This window comes from Vombatus ursinus, unplaced genomic scaffold (assembly GCF_900497805.2).
Source record: "Vombatus ursinus unplaced genomic scaffold, bare-nosed wombat genome assembly UNPS02014779.1, whole genome shotgun sequence".
Taxonomy (NCBI): domain Eukaryota; kingdom Metazoa; phylum Chordata; class Mammalia; order Diprotodontia; family Vombatidae; genus Vombatus; species Vombatus ursinus.
This window is the reverse complement of record NW_020954557.1, coordinates 46,025,799-46,044,819: the sequence shown is the minus strand read 5'-3', so window position 1 is coordinate 46,044,819 and position 19,021 is coordinate 46,025,799. Positions and strand designations below refer to the sequence as shown.

At 41.1% G+C, this 19,021-nt stretch overlaps 1 protein-coding gene across 1 annotated transcript in view; it reads left to right on the top strand.

Annotated features, from left to right (window-relative positions):
• Positions 1-8,375, top strand: part of ERICH2 (glutamate rich 2) — a 114,978-nt gene extending 106,603 nt beyond the window's left edge. The window contains exons 15-16 of the mRNA XM_027865700.1: positions 6,983-7,054; positions 8,240-8,375. Of these exons, the coding sequence (XP_027721501.1) occupies positions 6,983-7,054; positions 8,240-8,358 (191 nt within the window). The 3' untranslated portion in view covers positions 8,359-8,375. The remainder of the gene's footprint in view (positions 1-6,982; positions 7,055-8,239) is intronic.
• The last annotated feature ends 10,646 nt before the right edge of the window (positions 8,376-19,021 follow it).

The window sequence follows — 19,021 nt, the reverse complement described above, 5'->3', positions numbered from 1 at the left end:
TAAGTCCCATTAATTTTACCTCTGCAATATATCTTACATCCATCCATCCATTCCATCCTCTCCCTATATATCCAGGTAGAGGTCTCCATCCACCTGGACTCTGCAACAGTCTAACAGCCTCCAGTTTATTTGTCCTGCAAGCTGTTCTTCATACCCCTATCTTCCTTACTTGTAGATCTAGTCATGTAATACCTCTTCTCCAGACCCTACAGAGTACAGTTCAAACTAACTCCTTTGGCTAACATTTAAGGGCAATCATGATCCTGTGCTGCTGTTATCTTTACAGCTTTAATTTATATTAATGCTCTCCACGGGCTTTGCACACTAGCCCAACTATTTGCAATCTCTCATTCACATCCAATGCTTTCTCACTTCCTTGCCCTTATTTATACTATTCCATATAAAGTTCTTTCTTCCCTCTTACCCATTGAATTCAAACTCGATGTCTTAGAGACATCTCAAGTTCAACCTCTCTGAAAAAAACACTCGTTATCTTTTCCCCAAAACCTTCCACTCTCTTGAATTTCCCTAATTCTGTCAGGGGTACCATTGTTCTTCCAGTCTCCCAGGTTCATAACTTTGGCATTATCCTTGATAATTCTTCCCCTCTCCTTGTCTCACTCACCCCACATATTCACATATCTCTCACATCCAATCTCCTCTTTCATTGCATTGTCACAAGCCTTATTATTTCTTGCTTATACTTTTATAATACTATCCTAATTGTTTTCCCTGCATGTTTCATGATTGATTCTTACCAATCCTTTTAAGTCTAGCTCAAATCTTTTCCAAGAAGCTTTTTCTTAGCTGCCCCTCTAAATATGCATTCAACTAGGTAATATTCCTTTCCTATGTCAGACCACATTTATCAATTTAATCATACATCCCTCATACACTTGTGAATTACTGTGTTGGTTAATTATGTGTGTGTGTATGTGTGTGTGTGTGTGTGTGTGTGTGTGTGTGTTTCTTTACTAGAATGTAAGCAGGGGCTTATCCATGAGTTTTCTGTCATCTGAACTTTGTATCTCCCTCAGTGCCTATCCCAGTGCTCTGCACATAATAGGTGCTTAGTAAATGTTTGTTAAAATGAAAATTAACTATATGTCAAAATTAGTCAGAAAGGAAAAATATCAGAAGTAAAAACATAGTACCATTCCTTAAACTGAGGAACATATATTAAGTAACTTCAGAGTCACTTGAGCCAGGATTAGGTCTTAGGTCCAGCATCCCGAGCTCTTTGCCTATTTGTGTCTAAGATTATTAGGTTATAAAAATAATTTCTCCTAGTTCCTCCTCAAGGACTTTACAATTTTAGTAAAAATGGCTTATTCTGGTTAGTTTCCTATCTAATTATGAATATAAGAGTTATATATTCTCCTGACTACAAAACTTAGTATCTTTCATTCTGGATGTCTTGTGGGGGCTTTTAACTTTACTCCTTTCTTTGTTTTTTGTTTTCATCTACAAAGAATTCTCTTAAATAATTTTATCTGTTAATATGAACTTAGATTTCATCTGCTTTCCACACACTATTCTTATATAGTCCTAATATCTCCTACCATTTTCCTGTGGTCTCATGCAGAACTGATGTCTTTGCCTGCATCCCATCCCCCATTTATGTTGGAGGCAGTGTTGTAGAATGTTTTTTAAGTGAGACTGGGAGTCAAAAGTTTCAGGTACCATTCGCAGCTCTTCTGTTGGTTTACTGTAAGACTGCACAAAAGAATCTTTCTATTTCTTGGCACCTTCATGCGTAAGATGGAGATTATAGGCTCAAATTTTTGTCAGAGAGAGAGAGAGAGAGAGAGAGATTTTCCCCCTATCACAGACAACTAAAGTCTCTAAGTGGGAGAATTTGGGCCTTTCAATATTTACTTCATTACTACTTTGATGGACCCAAGATCTCATGGGTACTGTTACTCCTCCCCACCCCTATACACATCAAAACCTATCTAGTCCTGTCTCATCCTAAGTGATTCTTGTCCATACATTTCCATAAAACTTTCATAGAGGGTCTGCAGTACACTGGAGGTTGTCTTCTGAGTCTTTCAATATTTCATGCATATAATGCAACACTTGGGCTGTCTTCTATATTCCTTTTGGTTCAATTAACAAATAGTTATTAAATGCTTACTATTTGCAAGGAACTGTGCTAAGTATATTCAAATACAGAAAAGCAAATAATCCCTGCCCTCAAAGAGATTACATTCTACTGGAGGTAATCAACATGGATTCATAAGGGTAAATAGAAAACATATACAAATTAATCTGGGTGGAGGGGTATGGAAAGCCCTCATGTAAGGGCGGCCCTGGAGCTAAGCCTCAAAAGACTGAGGGATTCTAGAAGGCAGAGGTGAGGAGGGAAACACAGCCTGGGCAAAGTCTGTGGAGGAGGGAAATGGAATGTCATGTTTAGGGAAAAATAATTGGACAGTTTGACTGGAACATAGAGTACATGAGGGTAACTAATAGAAATCAATCTGGAAAAGTACAGTGGAGGCACATTATGAAGACTTCAAATACCAAACAAAGGACTTTCTTGAACAAGAACCTGTGATTTCGTTGGCATAGAGAACCTCCTAGCTGAGGAGACTCCATTCCAAGGCCACCCTGTACAGACAGCTTGTATTCTTAGGGCTCTAGAGCACTGAGAAAGTAAGGGCCTTTTCTAGAGTCACACAGCAAGATGCGTCCAAAGCAGGCCTTAAATCCAGGTCTTCCTTCCTGACTTTGAGGCTAGCCCTTTGTCCACTATTCCACACCAAGTAAATCTCCCTCCCATCAACTCATGATAATTTTTCTAGGGAAAATTTGAACTATCGTAATATACTGTGGGGTCAGGGTCTACTCCCTATGAGATGCCCTGCCTTCCCCTGGGAAGAGGGAGCTCTGTTAAGCCACACCAGTATGTTGGGGAGTAAAGAAAGGTTACAGTCACCTGGAATGGGTCTAGTCCCACTCTCTAATCTTCTGTAGCCCCCTGTATCCTGACTCCTTCCCTCCTCTGCTTACAGACATGCTTGTGTTGTCCCCACTTACTTGACCCCACTAGCGATTATTCTCCATCTCTCCCTTCTCCAGTAAACTCCTTGAAAAAACTGATCGCACCAAATGTATTCTACTACTTCTCCTCTTACTTGCTTCTAAATTCTCAGCAATTCTCTCTTACTTCTGACTTCTTGTCATCTAGTTCATCAGAAGCTGTTCTCTCCAGAAGTCCTCTCCAAATTTGGAACTCAAAGTTTTAAAAACTAATGTTAAAAATTGTTTTTACATGTAACTGGGGAAAAAATAAAATACCAAATAAAAATTTTAAAAAGTCCTCTTTAGTGATCTCTTAATTTCCAGTTCTAATGGCCTATTCCCAGTCCTCATCCTTCTTTGACCTTTCTTCAGCTTTGGTTACTGTCGGTCATCCTCTCCTCCTGGATACTCTCTTCTCTCTAGATTTTTGTGACATTGATGGAATCTCCTACCTGCCTTACCTCTTATTCTCAGTCTTGTTTGTCAGACTTTCATCCAGGTCATGTCCACTAACTACAAGTGACCTCCACAATTACTCTGGACTCTTCTCTTTTTCCCCTCTATACTATTTCGCTTGCTTATTTCATTAGCTTCTATGGGTTCAATCATTACCTCTATGAAGATGATTCCCAGGTCTATATATCCAGCCCTAATCTCTCTCCTGAGCACCAATTCCACATTATCAACTTTCTTTTGAACATCTCAGATCAGATGTCCTGTAGACATCTCAGACTCCACATGCACAAAAACAGAACACACAGTCTTTTCCCTTAAAACTTTCCCCTCTTTCCAACTTTTCTGTTATTGTTGAGGGTACACCATCCTCCTGGTCCTCAGCTTTCCATTCACGCTCTCTCCACATATCCAGTCTGTTGTCAAATGTCGTTTTTATATTCACAGTTTCTAGATCCCCATATCTCTACTCACATACCTGCTACCCTAGTACAAGCCATCCTCATCTCTCATTTGATCTTGTGCGAGACACCTTCCAATTGACCTTTCTGTCTCAAGTGTCTCACAATCCATCCTCCCCTCAGCTGCCAACATGATTTTCCTAAAATGCAGGTCTCACCATGTCACCCTCCTCCTCAAAAGACTTCACTGGTTCCTTGTGTCTTCCAGGATGATGATGATGAGGAGGAGGAGGAGGATGGTATTAACAACAATAATAATAACTAACATTTATGTAGCACCTACTATGCACCAGGCACTGTGCTAAACATTTTACAGGTCCTATCTCATTTGATCCTCATATAGACCTGGGGAGGTAGATGCTATTATTATCCTCATTTTCAAATGAGGAAACTGAGGCAAACAGAGTTAAGTGACTTGCCCAGGGTCACACAGCTAGTAAGTGTTTGAGGCCAGATCTGAAGTCAGGTCTTCCCAGCTCTGGGTCCAGTGCTCTAGCCATTGCACAACCTAACTGTCCATCAAATATAAACTCTTCCTTTTAGCCTTTAAAGCCATTAACAGCCCAGCCACTTTCTGTTTTTCAAGTCTTCTTCTGCTTTTCTCTCCTCCACATGCTCTCTGAGCCAGCTATAGTGGCCCACTTATTGTTCATTACATGTGACATGCTCTCTCCAAACTCCTTATTTTTGTTCTGACTGCTTCCTGGGTTTGCAGTTTTTAGTTTCTGTTTTAGTGTTGTTGCTGGCTTTTAGTTTCTCTGGCTCTTTCAAGACTCATCTCAAATCCTGCCTCCTGCTGGAGGTTTTCCCAGCATCTCTGTGCCCCAGCTGCTAATGCTTTCTTTTGAAATTACCTCCCATTTACACTATATATGTATATAGCTTGTATATATATGGAGCAGCTAGGTGGCACAGTAGATAGAGTGCCAGACCTAAAGTCAGGAACTCATCTTCCTGAGTTCAAGTCCAGCCTCAGACACTTACTAGCTGTGTGACCCTGGGCAAGTCACTTAACCCTGTTTGCCTCAGTTTCCTCATCTGTAAAATGAGCTGGAAAAGGAAATGGCAAACCACTCTAGTATCTTTGCCAAGAAAACCCCAAATGAAGTCACAGAGAATTGGACATAACTGAACAACGACAACAAATTGCAGTGTCTTCCCCAGTTATAACGTGAGCTCCTTGAGAGCAAAGGGCCTTTCTTTGTATCCACAGTGCCTAACACGTAGTAAACACTTAATAAATATAGACTGACTGACTGCTGTCTCCCAGATACCAGAATGCTGTATGAATAATATGCTTTCCTCTAACTTTTGATAGTCAAACAGCTTGTTTGACAGGAGAGGAAATTGACTGTGCCTTGACCCCACGCTCCATGCCAAGAGATAACCTCTTTGCCTCTTCTCTGATGAAATAAGGAGCCTATAAATGCCACTACCCCTATATTGAGAAAGCTAAACATTTGGGGGACTTGCATAAGAAATATAATATGCTTTGTCTTTGTCAGACATGGTAGCGCATACCTGTAATTTCTGCTGCCAGAGAGGCAGAGTACTGGCAGACTTCTTGAGCTCAGAAGTCTCAAGCTGCAGTGGGCTAAGAAGGTGGGGTGTACTCCCCTGAGTTTGGCATTAATATGGTGAGCACCTAGGAATGAGGAGCCATCAGGTTGCCAAAGAAGACCTGAACCACCCCAAGTAGGAAACAGAACAGATCAAAGCTCCAATACCAGTTAAAATGGGACCAAGCCTATATAAATAGCCCTTACCTGTACTTGCAGTCTAAGCAAGGTAGAGAAACCCAGTATTTTTTTTTTCACTTTTTGGTGAGGCAATCGGGATTAAGTGACTTGCGCAGGGTCACATAGCTAGTAAGTGTTAAGTGTCTGAGGCTGGATTTGAACTCAGGTCCTCCTGACTCCAAGGCCAGAGCTCTATTCACTGTGCCACCTAGCTGCCCCAGAAACCCAGTACTTTAAAAAATAAATAACTTCTTTTAAAATTGTTTTTATATATTTGTTAAATATTTCCTGATTACATATAAAAAAATTTTTGAATAATCTTTCCCAGTTACATGTAAAAACAAGTTTTGCCATTTTTTAATAAATAGAATTATGCATAGAATAATTTTACATATATATATATATATATATATATATACACCCATTTGTGTCTTAATGGTAACCATCTCTAGGGTAGGGAAGGGAAGAAAAAAGGGGGGAAAAGAAATTTACATGATAATTTTATTATATATTTAAAAGGAAAAGCAAGTGGTACCTAATAGATTGCAGTTTCATGTGCAATCATCTTTTTTATTATACTGTGTTATGGAATTGCTTGTTTTATTCCATAAATTAAAAATAAAAATTTACCATTTAAAAAAAATTTTGAGTTCCAAATTCTCTCCCTCCATTCCTTCCCTCACCCTCCCTGAGATGGTAAACAATTTGATATAGGTTATCATGTCAAAAAAAAATTTAAACAATCATTAAATAAAAATTTTAAAGGAAAAATGTCTTTCTTTGTCGTGTTTAACTAGAATTAGCAATGAGACATTCAATTAGAGATAAATCAGTGAACAAAAAAAGTAAACAACCCTCCCTTCCCCAATCTCATCAACTAGCCTAGCTTGTCCTGCAGCTGGATTACATCCTCTTTTGGGAAAAGAAAAAGACACTGTGTCCAAGAAATGTTTTGGATCCCAGATAATGAATAAAGCCTAATTGAGATGTCAGTGATTGATCATATTTGTTACTTACCTCACCATAGAAATGTAATGAGAATTAATAAGGTAATGTTTACAAGTAGGGTTATATAAGTAAGGGTTATATTTTTAATATTTTTGTTATTTTTTTGTTATTTTAGTATTACTATATAAATAAAACATTCTACTTAAGTGTAGATATACTCTTGGTTATGATTTTTAGTACTTATAGTTGTGTGCAGTTTCATATTCAATGACTGACAATTTAACTACTTTTCTCTATGGGATGTCTAGTTACTAAAACACTTTGACCATTAATAATGTGAATTGTCTTTTTCAGTTCTAGTCTATGAACCAGAAAATCCTGAAGCCAAAGAATTTTCCTCATTGATTGAAGAAAAGTTGCTAATGGGTATTTTTAAAAATTTGAAACTACTTCTTTGTTTTATAACTAGTTGTCTAAAAATCTGTTACCAAGAGAGTGTGAATTTCATTCTCAGATGGAGATAGTTAAGAAAAGAGCAAACAGCTACCTCGAATGTCTTAAGTTCAGACAAGATTGAAATCAGAGGCGTGAACCCTCAAGGTCTGTTTCCTAGGGTTTGATTAACTACACAATGCAAGCTAAAGTAATTCCCATGATTTCTAGACCCTGGGCAGAGCTTTCAAAGACATGAGGCTACTGCTGATCCCTTTCCTACTCCCTAGTGCTAGAAGCACAGGTTATCTCATAAGTCACAGGAAAGGCCTAAATTGTCTTCATCTTTATGTTTTTATTAAAAAATAAATGCTCTATTAAAAGAACTATAGAAAAACCATGTTTACAGCTTTCTTTTAAAAAGATTTATGATTGGGGCAGCTAGTTGGGGCAGCTAGGTGGCGCAGTGGATAGAGCATTGACCTTGGAGTCAGGAGGACCTGAGTTCAAATCTGGCCTCATACACTTAACAGTTACTAGCTGTGTGACCCTGAGCAAGTCACTTAACCCCAATTGCCTCATAAAAAAACCCCAATAATAAACAAAAAAAATTAAAAATGGATTATTTATTGGGGCAGCTAGGTGGCGCAGTGGATAGAGCACCCGCCCTGAAGTCAGGAAGACCTGAGTTCAAATCTGGCCTCAGACCAAACACTTGACACTTACTAGCTGTGTGACCTTGGGCAAGTCACTTAACCCCAATTGCCTAAAAAGAAAAAAAATATTTAAAAAAAAAAGATCTGTGGTAAATTTAAAGTTCACAAACAATTATATTCAAATAAGAATGTACTCCTTCATTGATATATGATGTCATACTGGGAGCAAGTTTTTAGCGCTAACTTTGTCTTAAAATAATAATTTATCAAATTACAATAGTGTAGCTTCCAAAAGTGGCTTATTGTACTTTGGGGAAATCTGTTCCATTATTTTCCACTGAATTTATTCAAGGTAAAAACAAAAACACAAAACTTCTATTTGACCCCAAATTTATTATCTAAAAGTTCATTTCTCTCTGTAGTTTTCAAAAGAGCATATTACTTTGAAGGGGGGAGTAAAGTGTTTGCAAAAGAACAATGCTTTAAGCAAAATGATTAACAATTCTGTTTATTTCTGTGGCAGAAAAAAGCCATGCTGAGGAAGAAGAAGAAAGTGATGATAGTAGTGATGATAGTGAAGAAGACAGCAGTGATGATAATGATCAAAGTGAAGACAGTTCTGATGAATCTGAAGATATATAAAAAAATCCTATGACTTCTATGGCCTAATGGTTTTTCATTTATTTTTAGTAACATTCACATTCTTTTTCATTAGCATTTACTATCAAAACAGAATGCTGAAAATGAAAGTGGTTCTGATGAATCTGAAAATATATTTTTAAAAACTCTATTACTCTCCTGGCCTAATAGTTTTTATTCATATTTAGTAATTCCCATTATTTTTATTAGCATTCAAAATCAAAACATTTCATCTTTTTTGTTTGTTTGTTTTGTAGCATTAACATATTTGTTCTTGAGATATCGTAGCTATTAAGTGACCTAATTACAGTGGAGTGGATGTGTGAGAGGAAGCCTAGGTTTACATAGTGCCTCTGATACAATACTGGTTGTGCGTCATTGAGCAAGTCACTACTTCTTATTGTCTCCAAGTAACTCTCTTAACGCTATAAAATCTAGAAGAATTGGTCTGTATTCGTGGAAGGAATTTTGTTCATAGGGAACTTGCTATACTAATGAAATCATAGGTGCTGACCAAAACCCAAGTAATATAGGGAATACTAGCTCAGGCCTTTAGGAATGAGTTAATCACCATTTTTATTTCTATTAGTGATGATAGCTACCACGCAGGTAATCAATGCAGTGACTACCACCTCGTGAGTGCTAAAACAAACAAAAAAACAACCCTCTAAAGCCAAATTGTGTACTGATTTCTTTCATGATTAAATATGAAAGTGGGAGGAAGAAATAATGAAGGAACTGAAGTTTTCAAATAGAAAACTACATCAAAGAACAGGAATACCCCCAATAATAAGAGTCAATATGAAGTCATAAGCCATTTATTTCTCACCTGTAGGGTATGGGCTTATTTTTTACTTTCAAACTTGATTACTATGACAACCGATGATTAGTGCCCCTGACCACTCAGATTACACCCTCTCCTGGTGAGGAGTTGAGGGAAAAGGTACTTGGGTGGTGGCACTTAAGTGCTATTGAGTGAGAAGCACAGCTAGGAGGGCACAAAGCATGGCAGACCAGGGCCCACTTCTCAAAATAGAAGCTCCAGAAAGAATTCACCAATGGGAGAAAGGGGCCAGCATGGCAAAGGAGTCTTCCAGGTTAAAAAAAAAATGTCGTAGGCACTTTAGGAATTTCCAGGGTAAAAAAAGTTCCATCCACAGTCACATCTCAGAGGGTTACCATCTCATAGAATTTCACCATCTCAAAATCTTTAAAAACCATCTCTCCATGATTCTACCTTTCCCATTCCACTGTCACTCACACTATACCTACTCTCTGACCTCATCATGACCTCCAGTTCTTGATCCCATTTTATCCTCTCAATCTCAATGACATTTACCTGAATACTCAGTCTTGACCTCACATGCCACTTTAATGATTCGTTATTGACTACCCTAAGATCCTTTGTCTCTCAGACTTTCCACTATTTCCAAAACTCTAGGTAACATCTCTAGTTCTTCTGTTCATGATCCCAGGCTGCTATATCACAAGACAATGTCACAAAATTAAACTGGTTTGCCTGCTACACATTTGTAGCATGATTTCAGTTGGGACCCCATTGCTGTTCAACAGGTCTGTTACACTACTCTTACTGAGTCTCACAGTGAATGTTGCAAACATTTTTCTTCCCATAGGCTCCACGTTACACCCTGCAGTGGTTTCACACCCAGCTAATGAGTTAGTCTCCTACTTCACTAAGAAGACTGCAGCCATCTAACTCAAATTCAATTAACTTTAAATCTTCACTATTTAAAACTCAGCACTGTCACCCCCTTTCCTTTCTGGATGAAAAAATTTCTTAGCCTTAAAGATTCAGATTTAACCTACATATGTCTCTAATAATGAAGAGGTGAATAATATGTATCTTCAAATCAGAGAACAAGCAAATAATTTACTCACATTTTAATAGCCACATTCGGCAACAACTTTATAATGTGTGGAAAATGTGACTAGATCACAGTATCTAATTTTTTTTAATTTGGGGAAGACAAAAAGAACCTGAAAATTTCAACTGTGGTTTGTAGTATAGAAAAGTTCCATCCCTCTTCTGTGATATGTGTGTTCCAAGAGAACCACTGAAAGGCCTTTAGTTGGCAGAATTTTGTAACAAGCACTTTTAATGAACCCCAATAAGTCTCCTTCCTGACACTACCAGCCTGGTCACTTCTTTGGAATGTCTATCTTCCAACCTTCTAAGGGTAAGTGTGCCCCAAGGCTCGGTCTTCGACCCTCCTCTCTTTTGTCTCTATACTCTGCCCTTGTGATCTCAACCATTCCCCTGGCTTCAATGACCACTTCTAGAAAAATGATTCTCAGGTCTATATGTCCAGCCTAACCTGTCCCTCCAGAAGCATAGCTAGGAAAAGCCTATAAGATTTTGCCCCTAAACATAGAAAATTAGAGGATGCTGATAGAACATGTAGTTCTTCAGCAGGATAGAAATAACAGAGTTTTGCACCTCTATAACAAGAATAATTAATTTAAATAGGAAGCTATCAGGTGGCAGTCATAGCCCCATATTGGCTTTTCCCCCAGCCTGCTGACCCTCATTCCCCCATCCTCCACCACCAGCAGCATTTAACTGGCATATTTTGTGCTAATTTGCCCTAGCACAAACATTGCTAGTATTAGGTCTACCTCTGTTCTCTGAGTGCCAGTCTTGTATTTTCACCTGTTTGTTGAATAGTTCCACCTGAGTGTTTCTCTAGAACCTCAAACTCAACATGTCAAAATTTAAGCCCTCTCTCTCTCAAATGCACCTTTCCTCCCAAATTCCATATTCCTATTTACTATCTTTTCAGTCACCAAGCTTGCAAACCTATCATCTTTGACTTTTTTCCACTCTCATCCTTCAAATCTACTCAGTAGCCAAATTCTATCAACTATACCTTGAAATATGTCTCCCATCTGTTTCTGTCTCTTCATTCACACAGTCATTGCTCTTATTCAAGGTACTTATCATTTCTTACCATTGTAATAGCCTCCTCAATGATTTCTCAGCCTCAAATCTCTCCTATTGTATTGTAGGATCATAGATCTATTGTTGAGTTAGAAGGAACCTTAGAGAGCATGTATCCCAACCACCTCATTTTACAGATGAGGAAATGGGCCCTGAGAATCTACAGAGTCAAGATTCAATTGCAGTTTCCACAATCCTAGTCTCTGTGCTCCAGAAGCAGCATTCTTTCAAATTCAGCTATATCATACTTCCTCGAATCCAATCTATCCTTAACACAGGTGCCAAAATAATATTCCTAACAGATGGGTCTTTAATTAAAAAACTTTCAATGGCTCCCTAGTCTATATAGAATAAAATTCAAATTCTTTATCCTAGCTTTAAGGCCCTGCACAGTCTGGCTCCAACCTACCTTTCCAGACATTTCACATGACTTCCCTTCTTTTATTCTATACTTTAGTCAAACTAGTCTTCTTAGTAGTGCCCTGGGCTCAATCAGATACTTCCTACTTCTGTGCTTTTGCCTAGACTGAACTGAATGCCTAGGACTTAGTCCCTGCACATTCTCTCTATCTGAAATCCTTCAAGTTTCAGCTCAGGTATCACCTCCTTCCTAAAGACTTTCCTAATCTCAATAACTGCTTTATACACAGTAGAAACTTGCTAAGTTATTGTTGAATTGAAATGTTGAAAGCCTCATAGACATGATTTAGGCTTGAAGCTTGAGGAGTAAAAATATTGAATACTCTTTTCCTACCACTTGAAGGTTAATAAAGTTGTCTCTGAACAGAAGAATAAACTAATCCTTCCCTCTAACCCATAGTTCAAATCCCACCAGTCTCTTATGATACCCATTCAAAAAGATACTAAATCTGGAAAGGTTATGAGAGAGGTTTGAATGTAAATTCAGCCAGAACTTGAAATTTTATTAAATCCAGCAAGACCCAAGCCCTATGGTGGAAATATAGGACTGTCAATGAGCACAGCATTCCATTAGAGATTTTAAATGATACGCTTCCCTGGTGACCAATTTTAAAAATCTCTAGGGAAAGTTTTGAAAATTTGTTTTGGATCTAGTCAAGTGGGCATGGGTAATCTAAAAATGTCTTTAATTTTCCTGGCCAACACAAAATGGTTGGGTCCAGATTTTGCTAATTTTCTAGTTTCTATTTGTGAGGGTGTAGGAACAGAAGGACGTCATTGCTTACTGTCAAAAGCCCCCTTTTTCTGCTGACATTGTTTTGGAGATGTCAGTGGTCTCCCGACCCTTTCATCTGAGATCAGGAATCCATAGGTGTATCAGCTCACTGCATTCAGACCTTCCATTCCCTCAAAAGAAAGGCCTAGCTTTGGAGAATGTTAGCAACATGAAAGAAAACTAGAAAGATCTTCGTTCTTCTTTGTTGGAAATACTGTTGGTTTGTTTTTGTTATTTCATCTCAGAAATTGGAAGCTACCGCCACCTGGTGGCATTTAAAAAATTCTTTAGCCGTTGAGACAGCACGGGCTTGGTGGTCTATTGAGATTTGCATACAGCGATATGCAACAAACATAAATCACTCTGTCGTCTTGATTAATTTCTTTTGGAATATTTTCATCTTCTGGATATTAAGGGGAAGTCAGCTACTTACAAATCACTCCGAGGGATTCGGTTCTATTTAGAATGAAATGGTTGTGATTTCTAGAGTAGATTCCCTAGCTTCCTGCCTGGAGCCCTATAGAGTTTACCAAGCCTGGCTGTATGTTTTTAGCGCTCTGACGACTGCTTTGAATATGATTTAGATTTAGCCATGGTCCAGCAAAGAAAATCCTATTTGATTTTTATGGTTAAGATAAAAAAAAAATAACACCTAACTTCGATGACCACAGAAGAAATCGCACACAAGAAATGCCGAGTTCAACATTAAGCCAATATTTCTGCACAATCTCTGTCTCGGGAGAGAGACGTTTAAGTGATGAGCACTGCCATTTATTTTTGGCCATAAATTAGAGACTTAAAATAGACCTTAAAGCATCAACTGAACTAAACTAGCCTTGCAGTTTAAAATTATCTTTTCTGGAGGCTAAAAATGCTAAATGTGTTGGGGAAACGAGATCGACGTATCTTATCTACTCACCTTGATTCGGACCACATTTTATGCTCCAAATCTCCACAGCTGCCTGTTTTAAGGCTCCCCCTTTGCTTCCCACGTCTCATGTCCTTCCCATCTCTCCTCCCCACCCCCATCTCTGATCCATTAAGAGGACCTGGACCCAGAGTCCGGGATGGAATCTTTAAACCTCCCGGGAAAAAGAAAGCATGGGCGAAGGGACAGAATCCAAAGCCCCAGATACCTCTGACCCGAAGAAAGGTTTTCCTTCCAAAAGTGAGACCCAGCTGTGCAGTCCTTCACTCCCGGGCTCAAAACCACACACGGGGTGGCGGTTGCGGGGACAGTAGACTGAGACCAGGGAAGAGGAGGTGGCGCAGATCGCCCCCCTCCCCCTCTTCTGGCTTTTCAATGTTTGTTTTTATTTCATCAAAGCTTTGGATCCTGGATCAGATGAAAACAAACAGCTGTGGAGATGCCACTCCCTTCCGCCTGCAAATCCCATTGCTAGTTCAAGTTCTGGAGGCGAATCCTTTATTTTCACCTTTACTCTTCCTCTCCCGCCCATAAAAAAAGAAACAAATACATGAAAAAGAGGAAACAGACAAAATAAGAAAACTGCAGACCATAGATATTCCAAACAGACAGCTACCATCACCCTAAGTCCATTACCGAGGGAGGAGAGGAGAAACTTAACCCTGAAAAAACAAATCTAGTCCTGAAATGAGATGGACTAGGGCACCTGGAGGGCTATACGCGAGAAGACGAAAGAGTGGACTGGGGTTGAAGGAAGACTGGACGCTGTCCTTAGTCCTGAACTTTGGCTGGCCATCCCACTTCAGGTTTAGGAGGTGAAAGCACTGAATGAAAAATCAAGCCCATCAGTTCCTCTTAGTCGTTGCAGAGAGGTCACCTGAGGTGCTTAAGGCAGATTGTGTTTGTATGTGTGTGTAAGGCATGTGTGTGTAAAACAACAAAATGAAACAGACAACATGACATCAAGTCCGACATTCATCTTGCACAACTACACCACAAGTTCTCAAAACAAAGGCTACTTACAGAACTTCCTCTCAAAATATCGAATTCCTGTCCCCACTTACCAGCAGATTTTAAAAAATCAAACAAACGCCCTCAAACCAAAAACCCTTTCAACTCTCACAGCTGGAAGGATTCAATTTTAACACAAATTCCTTAGTGTCATAGATGTTTCCATCCAAGCTATATTTGTATTTTTTTCCATTATCTGAAAGGTTGTAGTGTATATGTTTAAAGTGTGAGATCAAAATGGGGATGTTTCGAAATTTCTAAATCCACCAATCATCCCAACAAGCACTTAGTAAGCGCTTACTGTGTGTCAGGCAGGAATCAAGTGTTGAACAAAAGTATGAAGTAAACGAATCTCCTCTTTTTGTGAACGTGAGAGAATTCCAAGGTTTTAGGTAAAGTTAAGGGGACAGCGAGTGAGCAATTTGGATTCTCTCACAATGGCAACCGCAAATGAAATGAGCATTTATTTCACTCTACCGTCTGGGCTCATTGTTCGATTGTGTCGCTAATGATTTAATATGTGCAAAAGATCTCCTGATTGGTGAGAACGACCGCTTTAGCGAGCAGATCAGATGAAGTGCAGTATGAAGAAGAAGAGGGAGAAAACCAGAGCTTTGCTCACCGTATGTAAACTGCACATTTCTATTAACTGGCTGAAATTCAGGCTGCCTTTTGTGCGCTGTTTTTGGTGACATGTCTAGCGCCTGGAAAACAAACGATGTTCTTCGGTGTGACCTGGCTAAAAGAGCAATGCTAACTATTAATTAATGCCGACTGACCTTCCGATTAAGATTCGTTTGTGGATAAGGGTGTCTGGTAAGTTTAGGAGGGGGTGGAGGGCATTTCCCCTTGTGAATTGGGTAGCATTTATGTAAAAAGAAAAAAAAAAAACCTCGCCACTACTCCCTTTCGCTTATCAGAAAATATTTCCTCCTTTCCTTCCCGTGGAGTCTTCTGCTTCCCTTCGGGAATTTTCGGTGGCGTATTGGGGATTTTCGAGTTTTCTACTGTCCCTGTGAATTTCGAAGAGTCATTTTAAGGAAAGGGAGAAATAGGGTTCTTCTCAAGAGAGTTGTGGGAACCCTCGCTGCCACCAGCCATTTGAATGCACAAATAAAGAAACCCAGTCACCAGCACGTGCAAACCTTTTGCCCCCTGGGTTGCAACGTGAAAATGTTGGAGAGTAAAAGAGATTTTTCCATCCCAGTTGACCACCTAGTTGACCTCACGAAATTTTCTTCGCCTCTTTATGTAAAAAGAAAAAAACAACAAAGGAACTGAACAGGCTAGAGGGCATGAAGAGAAAAAAAAAAGAGAAAGGAGGAGGGAAAAGAAAACGTTAAAAGGGGGGGCTGAAATCCATAGTGGCTGTGTAGCCCCTTAGTAGCTGTGCCCAGGTGTTTTCACTCCCACCTCGGCAAGTGAAGGACAGTTAAGTCTTTGGATGCCTGGCGCCCTCTGGTGGAATGTACCTCATGAAAGGTTTCCTTATAAAGATGGGCATTTTTTCACCCATGCATTGTTATCGATGAATTAATTATTGGGTTCATTCAACTATTGTCAAAACAAAGATGGTATAAGAGGGCGTGAAAACAGGAAGAAATGCGGCTCAGCTGGAAAGGAGACTGATGTTCATTCTCAGTCAACTCTATCAACATCTGGACCCTGTGCCACTTCCTCGATTAGATGCTTACATGTTTCTGGAGAAGCATTCATACTTGCAAATAACCTTCATGATTTTAAAATATGGCCAAGTATTTGGCTGAACTTTCGTATCCCACTCCACCAGACTACAGTATTTAAAAAAGTGAGTGCAGCTAGGACGGGAAGAAAAAAGCTCGAGAGGTAGAGAAATTATCCTCCACCGTTTAAATTATGTATACATTCCTGTAGGTGGAAGTATCCAAGCTCCACTGAGGTGATCTTTTAGGGTTAGAATCAAAGGCACCAGGCTGTCCCTAGAAAAGGAAGTGGGAAATTGTAAATATCTTTGTTATTCAGGCGTTACTCCTACAGCTCTCCCAGACCCTTTCTCTCTATGAGAATTCAGGAAGAGCAAATGAAGATGAATTCTGGCGCATTTTTCTCACTCTTCAGTGTTTCCAAGTGTCAGGTCGGGAGGAGGAACGCCAAGGGACCTGGGAAAGGAGGGAAGTGAAAGCCATTTTCCCATCTCCTCGGAAATATATTAGAAAAGGGGAGGGGGAAATGGCTCAGCCGAATGTGATGGAGGAGTGAAAGCGTTTCTGCCCCCCAACTCTTATTCCCACCCACTAAGATTCCTTGCTCTTTCAGAAAATGGAGCGTGTTGAGTACGTACTAGATTACTCATTCCGGGTGCAACTTCGTGATCTGGATCGATAATGGAGGTATAAAGCCCATGCACCTGCAAATAAGTCACAGCATTCAGCCAGAGGAAAGACGGCTACAAAGCCTCGTGATTCTCCCACCAACGTCTTTCCCGCCTCCCCACTCCATCCACACACCCCCAAAAAAAGAGAGCACAAAGAGATGAGCCTTTAGCCTCTCTCTCTCTCTCTCTCTCTCTCTCTCTCTCTCTCTCTCTCTCTCTCTTTCTCTCTCCCCCCCCTCCCTCTCCTTCTCCTTCCCTCCTCCTTTCTCTCCCTCTTTCTCCTCCCCCCCTTGCCTCTCTCCTCTGCTCTCCTCCTCACCCTCCCTTGCCGAACCTAAGGAGACAGCTGAGAAGAAAGCAGCGACTGCATCTACTAGAGGTGACGGACAGCAAGGCTGTGATTCATGCCTGCGTAGGAGCGGAGCTGAGAAGAGCAGATCCGATCCGCCTGCCTTGCACAGAGCATCCAGTAGCGCTCCTGAACTGAGGAAGAGCTGAGAGCCGCCAGTCAGCGCCAGGTGCATTTTCAACACCTAAGTGCTTGCTTGGTATACTGGCGCTGTGCCACCCGGAGTTTATAAACGTCTGTCCTTTGCCAAGCTTCTGAAGTGCGCTATTTTCCCCTTCATCCTCCAGCTTTCCCAAGACTCGGAAGCCGTCAGCCAGCTCGCGCAGACTACCTCGGTCCGCAATTGTAAGTGACTAGCCAGACCCCAGCCGACCAGCTCCCTTTGTGAGCCGCACAGACCGCTTCCTTTCTGACCCCAAATAGTAGAGCCATGCCAATTCGGCAAGCTGGGAGAAAGAGGCTACTCCTCTGGAAGTACAAATGGGAGCGGACTGGGGGAGGGGGTCCCATCAATTTCTCTTTCCCCTTTTCCACTGTGCGACCAGCCGCGATGTGACCAAAGAACCTCGCCAAGAGTCACTGGAGCTGCTCAGAGCTACAATAACCTGTTACTTCCATTACAACTGCTAATCTGTCAGGCTTGCTCCCGGGGTTGGTATCGACGTATGTGGGATGTGTGTGTGTGTGTGTGTGTGTGTGTGTGTGTGTACACGCGCGTGCCAGCGCTTTAAGTAGAGGTGGAGCTGCAAGTATTTTATTTCAAAGGCTTAAGTCTGGTTGAATTTGCACCTTTCCTCTCTCCTAACGGTTCTGGACTCCCTCAAGTCTCTTTCAAGGGCTTCCCAAAGGCGCGAAGAGCAGGTTTCAAATTCCCCCGCCTCCCTAGTCTGGGGCACAACTTTGCTTCCCCAAAGGGCAAGGAAATATGGACGCGAGCGATCTGGAGATTAAATGAGAGGAACACAGAACAAGACTCCTTCGCCCTGGTCGGAGTACCAAGCTTCTCAGTCAGACCCAAAAGACGGGCTAGTCAGGGAAGAAGCCTTTGACCGGCTAATTTAGGAAGGGAGAGGGTGGTGGTGGAAGAATTGCCCTTTCTCTAGGGTGATTGTCTCTGTACCTCAGCAGAGTTTAGAAATGTCTCGGTTCGGAATATCTTGGGAAATCTGGTAGGATAGCTTGCCTCACGGCCAGTGCCCTATCCCTAGAGCAACGCGAATCTTATTGCCCTTTCCAGGGATTAGCCAGACGCAACAACAGAAACCAGACATCCTACCAGACGTGCCCGCCTCTCGTCTCCCCCACTCACCTACTCCCTCCCGCCGCGGAGTCCTCGCTTGGGTATTAGCTTTGAGTATTAGCTGCCTTTCGCCCTCCTCACAGCAGGGCTCCGGGGCATTGCGTTCTGACCTTTTAGGGACCCTGAGACTATAAGCTGCGCTTCCCCCATCCCTCACCCCCACCCCCGTTCTTCCTTCCTTGTCCTGACACATGATGTCCTCTGCCTTTCCTGGGCTCGTAGAATTGAGGCTCCGAGATGGAAGAGCCTGAAACTCGGACCATATTTTTGTTGCTTCCTCCTCTGCACGCTTGATTGACAGCAGCTCTGGTGCACGCCACTCGAGCACTTCATGAATATAACCAGGGCCCCTTCCTTTTTTCCCGTCTCCTCTGCCCCAGCGCAAGGGGGAGCCTCTTGACTCCCCACTGCCTTGTGCGGGTCCCCAAATCCCCTTTTCTCTTCCTCCTTACCTGGATATCCCAAACGTGTAACACCTTCTCTCTTCTTGCAGTCGGCTTCTTAACTAATCGTCGGCCTCCCACGGGAAAGACCCGAGACAGCAGACAGACCTGGGACTCTGGCAACAGAG